This window comes from Mugil cephalus, chromosome 1 (assembly GCF_022458985.1).
Source record: "Mugil cephalus isolate CIBA_MC_2020 chromosome 1, CIBA_Mcephalus_1.1, whole genome shotgun sequence".
NCBI lineage: Eukaryota > Metazoa > Chordata > Actinopteri > Mugiliformes > Mugilidae > Mugil > Mugil cephalus.
This window is the reverse complement of record NC_061770.1, coordinates 31,357,392-31,370,399: the sequence shown is the minus strand read 5'-3', so window position 1 is coordinate 31,370,399 and position 13,008 is coordinate 31,357,392. Positions and strand designations below refer to the sequence as shown.

The window sequence follows — 13,008 nt, the reverse complement described above, 5'->3', positions numbered from 1 at the left end:
CAATCCAGTCACAATTTCAGTCTCATTCAAGTTCAGCTGCAGGAAGTTGTCACTAATCCAGTTTTTAATAACATGAAGGCAGTTCCTTCCTTAAAATTATGTCATAACAGGAGATCAGGGTATCTCATTTCATCTCATCTTCCAGACCGCTTAATCCTCACTGAGGTCATGTGGGTTGCTGGAGCCTATCCCAGCTGGCATTGGGCGAGAAGCAGGGTACACCCTGGACAGGCTGCCAGCCTATCACAGGACTAACACTGAACCATACAACCATTTGCACTCACACTCACACCTAGGGTCAATTTAGAGTCACCAATTAGCCTAATGAGCATGTCTTTGGAGGTGGGAGGAAACCGGAGTACCCAGAGAAAACCACCCGCGGACACAGAATGACAATGTTTTGGTGTGGGACTCGTAGCGGGGGGCAGTGGGCCGCTGTTTTTATATCATCCAGTACTGCCCCGGAACGACAGAAGGACGGGTGTGTGGTTGGTGGAGGAGCAAGGAGCGGTGATACCCGGGTAGGTGAAAACGAGCAGAAGGAAGCACAGAAGGGAGAGGAAAAGGACAGACGAGTTCAGCCTTTGGCCAAACGAAAGGAGTCAGAATTGCGTAGGATACAGGGGAGACGCATCGCGGGATATGTGGTGCGGTAGAGGCTAGCTTCACCCCTCCTCCGAGCTAAGTACAGCCTTTATTCCACTCCCTTCCTCATCGCTTATTGTTGTACAGACTGGAAAACAGGAGAAACCCCTGGATTTTACTTTATTTTAATTTGCTTGGGTTTTCTTTGCATGCAGGATTGTTTTGGTTTGCCTTGGGATTTATTTATCTATGGACTCAGGTTGCAGTTTAGTTATCATTTTCCAAAGGGTTTCTCAGGCGTTACACTGAAATATTGAATGGCTATTTTCTGTACGTGATAGAGGGAGGTGACGTTGAGGCTGGACCGACACACATGCATTAAGAAGAGCGAGACACAAACTGAGACTGGGGTTGGACTGGCGCCAACACCGCTGGTCTTTTACCGCTTGAAATTCTCAGTGAACTCTTTTTATTATGATATTTTCCATCGTAGCAAGTGGCTCCCCAGTAGAGGCCTCACTCAGTCTCCTATTACTTGTTCACACTCATACCTGTGACAAGGACACAGATCAGAGTATCATAATCGGAAAAACAATATTCATGTCTCTCTTCTATCTGACAACGCTTCTGATGTTTGTTACATACTGTATGTGCATGTCTTGGGACATGACTCATTATATATTTCTGCTTTGCAGTCACCACCTTTTACCACAGTGGAAACTGTTGCTATCACAGAAAACCGATGTGTCGGTATACTATGCATCGCACCGTGTGAGGAAGTTAGCTGTACATGAGAAGTCACATTAGTCTAGAAATAGGCCAGATGTAAAGATATGAAATTTACTTCTTCAAAATTTACTTCACTTCAAGGACTAATTTGACAATTTTACTGTGCTGATATTCAGTCAGATGGCCCCTGGTGCTCCCAGGTGAGATGGCAGATATAATCCCTCCATCGTATCCTCCTTCCAGTGGGACATGCCTGGAACACCTGTAATGGGAGGTGTCCTGGAGGCATCCTTAGCAGATGCCCAAACCACATCTATTTGCTTCTCTTGACATGGAGGAGCAGCGGTTTTACTCTGAACTCCTTCCGAGTGTACAAGCTCCTGACGGCTCCCCTTACCTCTGGTGTCCACCAGCAGGTCTGGGGGTTATCGCCACGACCGGCACCAACAACTTTGCAGCTGCAACGAGCAAGTCAGAGTTCAGTTGGAGGTGGGAGTTGAAGACCATCTTGACAGGTTCCTCCACCAGAGGCTCACAGCAGACCCTCACTCATTTGGCACTGCCAGGTCTGCACAGCATCTTCCCCTGCCATCTGATCCAACTCACGACCAGGTGGTGATAAGTTGACAGCTCTGCTCCTCTCTTCACCCGAGTGTCCAGAACATATGATTGCAGGTCAGATGATATGACTGTAAAGTCAATCACCGACCTACGACCTAGGCCGTCACAATGCCAAGAGCACTGATGAATAACCTTATCTTCAAGGATGGTGTTAGTTATGGAAAGACTGCGACTCACACAGAAGTCCAACTGTACACTGCTCGGGTTAAGATCAGACAGGCCATTCCCCCCAGTCACGTCCACCCAGCTCTCGCTGTCGTTGCCCATGTGGACGTTGAATTTCCCCAAGAGCACAGTGGAGTCCCCAGTTGGGGCGCAATCCAGCGTCCGACCTAGGGCCTCCAAAAAGGGTGGGTACTCTGAGCTGCTGTTTGGTGCATAAGCAACTCCAGCAAAAAAGAGGATCTAACCCCTCTCAAAAACTTGGGTTTCAGAGCGGACGCTATGTGTCTAGATGAGGCAGACTTTATCTAGTCTTCTACAAGCTCCAGTTCCTTCCCTGCCAAGAGACAGCTTCAATAACCAAGGATAAGGCTGCCAAGGCCCCCGCCTTTGTCTGCTTCCCAATCCACAGAGCACCGGACACTTAGTTCTGATGTCACAAGGCAATGCAACATGGAGCCAAATGTAGAAGGGTTTGTGAATGAAATGTCAGCAGGTAGAAATGGCTGGCCCGGAAGAAGGTGTAGTGGTACCGAGCTGGACTGGAGACCGGGGTAGATATAATATGATGCTGAGCTTGATGGGGGGGTGGGCTTCAACCATGATGGGCAGGTGGGCTTCCAGTGTTCAAGCCAGTTGCAGAGCAAGAGCTGACTGGATGGCCACACCCAGGCACTCAAAGACACTCAGAGCAAAGACTGGGAAAAGAGATATATATATTTAGTCATTATCTTAAATAAATGCCTGAATTTGTCTAGCCAATAATCTTGGTATGTGAGACTTGGTGTATGCACATATCATTATTGTGATTTACCTCCATGCTACATGTTTCTCCCTTCACCTCAAAATTAATATTACGCAAACTTCAGGAAAAGGGATGTTTATTCAAGCAGTAGGAAGAAAAAGCAAAGAAGTTGCAACACTGATTATAAGTGCTAAGAGTTATTTTTGTTTCATGTGCTGTATAGTTTTCACAATGTCACTCTTTGATGAACATTCTGTGGGATGCTGAATCACTGTGGAAGGCCTAACAACACAGATAAATGCATTTTATTACCGAATTAAATGTTACGCTAGCGCTGAATGAGTGATTAGAAAAATTATCAGAGTTTTGGTGAGAATCCCTTCAAACATTGTCAGCTGAAAAGCAAGAAAGCTGCATGCAGTTACAAAGTGGATTCTCTGGGTGTAGATTTAATAGAATTAAGAAGTTAAAATTTCTCAATGAACTCTTTTCATTATGATATTTTCCGTCCTAGCTAGTGGCTCCCCAGTAGAGGCCTCAATCAGTCTCCTCTTAATTGTTCACACTCATACCTGTGACACGGACACAGATCAGAGCATCATAATTGTAAAACAATATTCACAGAAACATAACATCTCCTGTCTGACAAAAAAGAGGTTACCAGCTGAAGGCTAAGGGTGATATTACTGTGCAGTTCCCAGTATCAAACCCAGTTCTCAGGTCTAGGCCCGAATTAAAAGATCATGTGTGAGCTTAAGCTGAACAGTCTCTGTGCTGGGCTACTTCCTGAAATGAGACCTTTTAAATAGGTCATTACCTTCTACTGCAGCACAAAGAGGAGCTTCTTGTACATGTTCTTTTGCAACATTTTTGAAATAAAGGGCCAATAGAATTCATGATGTGAAACTGAGGATGTGGGATCTTTGAGTGAATAGGGTTGATACCTTTTCAGTCTATAGAAAATGTGAGGCTTTTAGTGATGCAAGTCATAATCGTTAACTCTAACACCATTATCCAGAGTACAGCTTTACAGCTTGGTCATATCATTTATTTTTTTGATAGTCTGTCCATCCACCAGATTCCCTCACACTTTCTTCTGCTCACGTCTCTCTTCTGTCTGACGATGCTTCTAATGTTTGGAACATACTGTATGTGCATGTCTTGGGACATGACTCATTATATTTTTCTGCTTTGCAGTCACCACCATTTTACCACAGTGGAAACTGTCGCTATCACAGAAAACTGATGTGTTGGTACCCTATGCATCGCACCGTGTGAGGAAGTTAGCCGTAAAGGAGAAGTCACATTAGTCTAGAAATAGGCCAGATGTAAAGATATGAAACTTACTTCTTCAAAATCTTTTTAATCATCGCTTCAAGGAGACGGCCCCTGGTGCTCCCAGGTCAGATGGGAGATATAATCCCTCCATCACATCCTCCTACCAGTGGGACATGCCTGGACCACCTGTAATGGGATGTGTCCTGGAGGCATCCTTAGCAGGTGCCCAAACCACATCTATTTGCTTCTCTCGACATGGAGGAGCAGCGGTTTTACTCTGAACTCCTTCCGAGTGCACAAGCTCCTGACGGCTCCCCTCACCTCTGGTGTCCACCAGCATTTCTGGGGGTTATCGCCACGACCGGCACCAACAACTTTGCAGCTGCAACGAGCAAGTTGGCGTTCAGTTGGAGGTGGGAGTTGAAGACCATCTTGACAGTTTCCTCCACCAGAGGTTCGCACCCGAGTGTCCAGAACATATGATTGCAGGTCAGATGATATGACTATAAAGTCAATCATCGACCTACGACCTAGGCCGTCACAATGCCAAGAGCACTGATGAATAACCTTATCTTCAAAGATGGTGTTAGTTATGGAAAGACTGCGACTCACACAGAAGTCCAATAATGTACACCGCACGGGTTAAGATTAGACAGGCCATTCCCCCCAGTCACGTCCACCCAGCTCTCGCTGCCGTTACCCATGTGGACGTTGAATTTCCCCAAGAGCACAGTGGAGTCCCCAGTTGGGGCGCAATCCAGCGTCCGACCTAGGGCCTCCAAAAAGGGTGGGTACTCTGAGCTGCTGTTGGGCACATAACTCCAACTCCAACATTCCCACACCCAACTCCAGCAAAAAAGAGGATCCAACCCCTCTCAAAGACTTGGGTCTTGGTGTTGATAGTTATTTTTGTTTCATGTGCTGCATAGTTTTCACAATGTCACTCTTTGATGAACATTCTGTGGGATGCTGAATCACTGTGGAAGGCCTAACAACACAGATAAATGCATTTTATTACCAAATTAAATGTTACGCTAGGGCTGAATGAGTGATTAGAAAAATGATCACAGTTTTGGTGAGAATCCCTTCAATCATTTTCAGCTGAAAAGCAAGAAAGTTGCATGCAGTTACAAAGTGGATTCTCTGGGTGTAGATTTAATAGAATTAAGAAGTTAAAAGATTCCAGAGACAGGGAAGTAATCACTTGAGAAGCAGCTGACAACATTGGGGAGGAAAATCTTCCATCAGGACAATAAATGTGAACGATAGCCTGCCTCTAACCCTAACCCTAACCCTAACTCTAACATAATGCACCAAAAACAGAAGAAGTGGAAGAAGAAGTAGAGATGTCAGACACATTAAAGACAGAGGAGACAACAGGGTCATCATGGGCAGAGAGCATCCTGCAGTGAGACATACTGGCCAACAGTTGGAGTCAAAAGGAAAACCTATCACGACAAGTTGAAATAATTCAGTTCAGTCATGTCTCTGAAAGAACATCCGGGGTAACACCCTTAAGTAACATCCTATTTCTAGGTGGAAGCACACTAATATGACCTTTTCTTTTCTAGAAGACTCAGAACCAGGGTTCAATGGCAAATGATCTTACTTTTGTTTATAGCCCTACATCCCGCTCTACCTACTGAGCCACAGCCGCCCAAAGTTAAACTGAGGATAATAGTTAGAATATGTATTTTCCAACCTATTAAGCAGTCATCATAGGTTTTAAATTTCTGTATGTCTAGTGGCTCAGGACACAACCATATTTGGTTATTCCCTCCGGGCTATTTCTGTCTCTTAAAGTGAAATAACTGATCTAGTTTAATGAAATCATTATACCAAGATGAGCTCTACACAGTAATCACTACGAACTACCTTAAACCTCCAAACTGTTAATGACCATCTCATCAGCCTCTAGTCCTGCAGTGGATGAGCTGATAAAATGAACTAAAGCACCACCTTGTGGACAGGTGGATGGGTTACAAGCCTTTTGACTTTTTAATCTGTGGAGATGAAGACATTTTTATTAGAAGTTTCTATGTTGACATGTGTTCTGTTGTAATATTCAGCAGAAGTGGAAACTTTCAAGAGGATGATCCATGAGAGGAAAATACATAACTTCACTCAATGTAATCAACATTGATCATGAATCTATGTAGGGCAGACTTTTAAGAGACAGGGAAATAATACTTATTAAAATCAAGACATGTAACACACACTCACAGAGACGCTTCTTTTAATGCTTCAGGCTTTTAATTTTGCAAAAATCTGTAAATATGAGTTCATTATGCAGAAGGAAGTTTTGCTAACAGCGTTCTTTTCATAACACATTCAGTCTGTTCTTATGAAAAGGCACAAAGCCTCTGAGACCATCCAGCTTCTGTTGATTTGACTCCTTTAGCTGCGTTACAGTGATAGAAGAAATATAAAGAGGCTCCAGAGTGATTAGCTTAAGAAACAAGAGCATGCAAACACAAACATCAACATACATCCACCAGTGTTTGTGACAAATTCTTCTGTTTCAGGATTCATCGCATTTTCTTGGCGCAGACAGATGGACGGCGTACATGACACTGCACATCATCCCAACACTTGGATGCTGAAAGTACCAAACACAACAAAAAAGAAATCAGTCCAGTTCCATAGTAACTCAAACTTGGCACTGACTTCATCAACATAGACAATATTTTTTTATTTCTAATTTAACTTTTTATATTAGTTCTAAATTTGATCAGATATTTGCAATAACAACATTGTTCTCAGTTATTCGGCTTTTGTCTTTTACCATACATCAGTTGAACCAGTCACACATTCAGCACTTTTTATTTACGTCCAGAATTTATTTGCAGGCAGTGCTGGGCATGGAGTCCGTTACTGGGCTCTCCACGACACCAGTTTGAATAGTGGAAACACGTCCCATCATTCCACAGCCATAAACCCTAAGACACAGATTTAAATAGATTATGAATAATGAAAAAATATTTATTCATATACTTTTCACAGTGATGGCAACGTAAATTTATCTCACATTTTCTCGGAATAGCTCCTGAAAAAAATTATTTAATGATTTACAGATGCAGTAGATATTATTAAAAATCAAAACTGTTGAAAAATAACAACCGTGTCACTGGTGTTACAGGAAAGAATCTAAAAACCTGCAAAACATTATTTACACTGTGAGTGTGGTGTCAGTAGAGGGCATTCACAGTAACTGAAATAAAAATATGTCACATGAAGATAGATGACAACTGGAGGAGGACAGGAGGACGTGGTGGATACAAACTACAATAATCTGTTCGTTTGAAATGACGAAATAAATACCTGTTGACAATCACTGCCTCCAATCCATGTTTCTCGATACACACGAGTGCGTCTCAATATCAGCTTCTGGATCATACAGTATTCTAGGATATTACGGACCGATGCAAGGTTTCCACCCAGGGACTGACAGTTTTTCTGCAGTGGAGATGAACAGAAGAGAGAAATGAGAGTTGGCGAAGCCAAAGCAGGACTCACAACCAAAAGGATGCAAGACATAACAAAATAAATCCAGTGATTACCTCAGCACTAGCCCAAGTCATGGGTGTGGGCATGTACATGAAATAGCGTCCTTTGTACTTAGACCAACCAGGACAATATCTGTACGTCTTGATCATGCAGCTCCATGCTGAAAATAGTCTCTAGTTAAAGGTTTATGATATAGACTTTAATAGCAACATACTATAACATTGTGAGTCTTTGCCGAGGGTAAATTGAAACTGAAAAGTTTCAGTTCTATATTTGTAACTATGTTTTGGGACTGAACCATTCTTAACTAGAAATCAACATTTTTTTGGGAAGCTAAACACCAACACTAGTCTGAATGCAAAAAATCAACAACATGCATCAAATGTCAGAAGAAATCTGAAATCTAGAAATACCATGAAAGGAGGAGTGACATGAAAAACATCACAAGGTGTTGACCTCCAGATTCACTAGATTCCAAACTGATCAAGTATCAGTGGGATGAACAACAGAGACCCCCATTAACACACATTGTGTTGTCGGACACCACATCCTCAAAAGGCCCATGTCTCTTCTCTCATGAGTCACAACTGTTTTTAGGGTACTAGGCCTACACTATACGAGGAAGGTGATTTTAAGGTTGCATGACCTGCACCTTTGTGCAATTGATGAGAATGTGTTGTTCAATGGCTAAACAATTGCCAAATACTTCTACTATCTATCCCTCATCTGTGCAAACAATACTACACAAGAAACATAGTTGTACCTCAAAGCTAAGCAAAGAGACAACTTTTGTCTCAGACATGAAAACATATTGGAACAAAAAAGACAAATCTTATGTGCTATATACTGAGAGATGATGTTATGACGTTGGCATATTTCTAACGAGGAGGACGCAATAAGTTCGTTGAGTTTATAAGTTCTTTGGCAAATGAAGACACTACTGTGATGGAAAATTCTGTGTTATTATCATATATTCATCTTTTTGAAATGTGTTTTTCTGTATTTAAATCCTAAATTAAACATCAGGCCTGTCACTTGTCACTTGTTTGAAACGTTGCAAAGGTAAGGAGTTAAGCTCAATTTAGGCTTTGGAGCTTAAGTTTTGCAGAAGCTCTGGCGTTAACACAGACACCTTCACCATGCGGGGACCTCATGACATGGCGTTGCAGCGACGCAAGAGCTGTGATTAGTCCGCTCGGTAATCACATGCTTCCTTTAGTATTTTCAGCTACTTTTCCATCTCTAAAGGATTATTTAGTTTAGCGGAATGCGACCGAAAAAATTTTTTTTACCCAACCGGTAAAAAAGACACAGTGCTGTCTAGCCACTCTGATGAACACACAAGCTTAAATGTCTAAAAGCGAGGGAAGGTCTGGGTGTCAGGTCCTTGCATAGAACTGCGCACAATCATATCTAGGGGTTTAGAGGCCATTGGCATTTATTTTACGCTTGTTGTTTTACCGCTTTGGGTTCAGTTCAAGTTTTCTCTGTAAGAAGGGATGGGAGAGAGAGATTAGAGAGGAGTGACTTGTGTGACCTTCAGTAGATGGGGGGTATAAAGTGAGACTGTTTCCAGTAATTCTTTGCTCATTTAGCCACTAACACAGATTTAAATAGACTCTAAATTAAAAGAATATTCATTCAAATCAAATACTTGTACGGCATGGGATGATTCATAATTTATTCATTCAAAATGATGAAATAAATACCTCTTGGGCATCACTGCCTCAAATTCATGTGCGTGGATACGCATGAGTGCTACTCCATATCACCTTCTGGATCGCATGGTACTCAAAGAAATCACGGACCGATGCAAGGTTTCCACCCAGGGACTGACAGTTTCTCTGCAGTGGAGATAAATAGAGACAAATGAGAGTTGTCAAAACTGAAAGAAGGAATCACAACCAAGACATAACAAAATAAATCCAGTGATTACCTCAGCTGTACCCCGAGTCATGTGGGTAGGAATGAAGATGAAACAGCGTCCATTGTACTCAGACCAACCAGGACAATGTGTGGACCTCTTGATGATCTTTGCTGAAAACAGACTCAATTTAAAGGTTTAATATATTGACATTTAGAGCAACATAACAGAACAGTGTGAGTCTTTGCCGATGATAAATTTAAACTGAAAAAATGTCAGTCATAACTATGTTTTGGAACTGAACCTGCCTCCAATCCATGCTTGTTGTTGCCTATGAGTCTTATGCAATATCAGCCACTGGATCTTATGATATTCATAGATGTTACGGACCAATGCAAGGTTTCCACCCAGGGACTGACAGTTTTTCTGCAGTGGAGATAAACAGAGAAAAGCAAGCTGCAAAAGCAGGACTCACAACCAAAAGGATGCAAAACATAACAAAATAACCCCAGTGATTACCTCAGCATTAGCCCAAGTCATGGGTTTGGGAATGTAGATGAAATAGCGTCCTTTGTAGCGAGACCAACCAGGACAATATCTGTACCTCCTAATCACGCAGCTCCTTGCTGAAAATAGTCTCCAGTTAAAGGGTTATGATATAGACTTTAATAGCAACATACTATAACATTGTGAGTCTTGGCCGAGGGTAAATTTAAACATTTGTAACTATGTTTTGGGACTGAACCATTCTTAACTAGAAATCAAGATTTTTTTGGGAAGCTAAACACCAACACTAGTCTGAATGCAAAAAAACAGGGCAACAACATGCATCAAATGTCAGAAGAAACACCCACTGAGGGTGTTTCTGGAGGAACTGTAAGAGATTTTCATAGCATTCATTAGCTGCTGTAAAGGGTCATGTCACTGTATGCAGACGATACTCTACAATACGCTCACCATCAGCTCCAGTCAGAGTCAACACCACACAAACAAACACAATCAGTGGCAGAGTCTTCATTGTGGAGATGATGCTGATTTCTAGATTCAGTCAAGAGAACCACACGTTAGAAATATTTAACAGCAACATAATGAACATTCAATAAAAGGAAAAATGGAAGGAGTTGGTAGCAGACCTGCAGCAGAGTGATCTCTCTTCTTTGTTCTCTCTACCAGCCTGAAGCCGCAACATTTCAAGAGAAAGCACAGCTCTTAAATAGTTACTTATTTCATCACCTCTCACTTAATGAGGAACTGACACAAGTCAACAGGCAGAGAAATACCATTATCAGATAATGCATGGTCAGGACACCAATCTACATAATCCAAAAGTTTAGTAACCAATAATGTTTGCGTTATGTAAATTATTAAACATCCATAAACTTGCAGAGTCACAATTATTAAGTTTTAATTGGCATTTTCATGTCTCAGTCCTAGTCACAGCCATAGCTGGATGTATTGTGTCCTTCTGTACATTTATTCAATTTTCATGAATCTGTTATCTCAGGAATTTCCCTCAATTTGGCACAAACATTGCCTTGGAGTCAAGGGTGAACAGATTCAAATTTCAGTGCCCAAGTTCAAAAAAACACACTGTGACCACAACTCACAGCCCATAGCAATGATACTCTTTGATAGCAGCAGCATTCACAGTAGGATGCAGCCTGACACACACACACACACACACACACAAAACATGAACAGCACAAGGTGTTGACCTGGCCTCCAAATTCACTGGATGCTAAATTGATAAAGGTGAGATGAGAGCATCATGTTGTGGGGGTATTACTAGCATTAAATTCCAAGAATTGCAAAAAAGACCTGATGTGTTTGGCTAAGGTGCACTGTATGTAAACATCAGAATTAATTTGTACATCTCAGAGTGTTACAGTTTTTTCATTTACATATTTTATGCCTAGTTTTCACTGTTTCACTAGTGACACTGCATTTTGTATATTCTGCATCACTGTGGAAGAGCTGCTTAAACTATGGGTAGATGCTTAGAGATAGAGATGTTAGGAAATGTTGAAACACTCTGGTTTGGTTATGACCAACCAGAGTGTGTCTGTTGCCAAAGAACAAACAGAAAAACCACAACTTCAGTTTTTGCTGCAGTGTCTGTTTAATATTCTTATGGCCCAATTCAGTATGAGAAAAAGTTGAGGCAATCAGCATCTTCATGGCTACAAGTTCCATGTCTGTCCATCTCTAGTCTGTTGTATCCCCCCTGAATTCCTCTGAATATTTGGATTTCATTCACATCAGAGTCGTTTAGTTGTAAACTAATTTAACTCCACGTCTCTCAGATGACCTGTAAGGATACTGTTACTCTTCTGTCCATCACCACATTAGTCCAGAAGCACTTTACAAGAGCAACAGGGTGACTTCAGACCAACTTTCCAGGGTAGTCCACCCACAGGAGCATACGGATGTCCCATTTAGGATTATAAGTATCTGGGGGTTCACATTGATAATAGACTGGACTGGGGAAAGAACACAGATGCCCTACACAGAAAGGGCCAGAGTCGCCGATATTTTCTGAGGTGGTTGAGGTCCTTAAACATCTGCAGGACTATGCTCAGGATGTTCTATGAGTTGAATAGACAGTGGTGTCAGATAGGAGAATGCCTCACAAGGTGAAAGCCATCCTGGACAATGAGTCGAACCCACTCCATGACGTGCTGGCCAGACACAGGAGTTCTTTCAACACCAGACTGATCACACCACCGTGCACCACAGAGCATCACAGGAAATCATTCCTGCCGGTGGCCATTAGCCTGTACAACTCCTCACTCTGAGGGTGTACAACCCATGTTATTTATTTTATGTGCAATAATTTATGTTCACCTCATCTCATATACCAGTACACATTCCCGGTATACTAGGGGACTCTGGTCTTACTATGTGCAATAATGTTTATAACTTTAATCCATGTTTGTAACTATACTGACCGTGAGTTTGTGCAGTAAGACATGCATGACTATTTTCATACACTTGTATATATTTCTCACCATGTGCAATTTATTTTTTCTCTGTAGAGCAATAACTCGGAACACAGGTTCACTTCACTTATACCTATACATATTGTTATATATATATTTCCTATATTTTTTACATTCTCTTACTTATTGTTATTGTCTCTTACTTATTCTGATCTTTGTTCTTAACACTGGTACACTTTGGGTTGGAGCTGCTGTAACGAAAAGTAATTTCCCCCTGCAATCAATAAAGTAATTCTGATTCTGATTCTGATTCTTTCTCAATCTTATGAGTGTCTTCTAGTTATTTTTTAAAATTTGGTACATATGCTTACTTTGATTACAATTCATCAGCCAAAGGTGTCCACAACTCAGGATAAAGGGCCTCCGACACAAGTCCCATGGTTGTCGTCCATAACTCAGCTTGTGAACACAAGAACATCAGCAATATTTAAATGTGGTTGCAACAGTAACCAGTTACCACATAGACCACACCACAACTCAGTCAGACAGTACCCAGTTCACCAACACTTCTCTTTCTT

At 41.8% G+C, this 13,008-nt stretch overlaps 1 protein-coding gene across 1 annotated transcript; it reads right to left on the bottom strand.

The window, feature by feature from the left end:
* Positions 1 to 6,354: 6,354 nt before the first annotated feature.
* On the bottom strand, positions 6,355 to 10,634 carry LOC125016391 (galactose-specific lectin nattectin-like). The gene is made up of 6 exons (XM_047598875.1): positions 10,625 to 10,634; positions 10,449 to 10,529; positions 10,011 to 10,117; positions 7,442 to 7,576; positions 6,951 to 7,059; positions 6,355 to 6,719 (listed from the first exon to the last, which is right to left on the bottom strand). Exons 2-6 carry the CDS (start codon positions 10,507 to 10,509, stop codon positions 6,649 to 6,651), a joined length of 483 nt encoding a protein of 160 aa, XP_047454831.1. The 5' UTR covers positions 10,510 to 10,529; positions 10,625 to 10,634; the 3' UTR covers positions 6,355 to 6,648.
* Between the last annotated feature and the right edge of the window lie 2,374 nt (positions 10,635 to 13,008).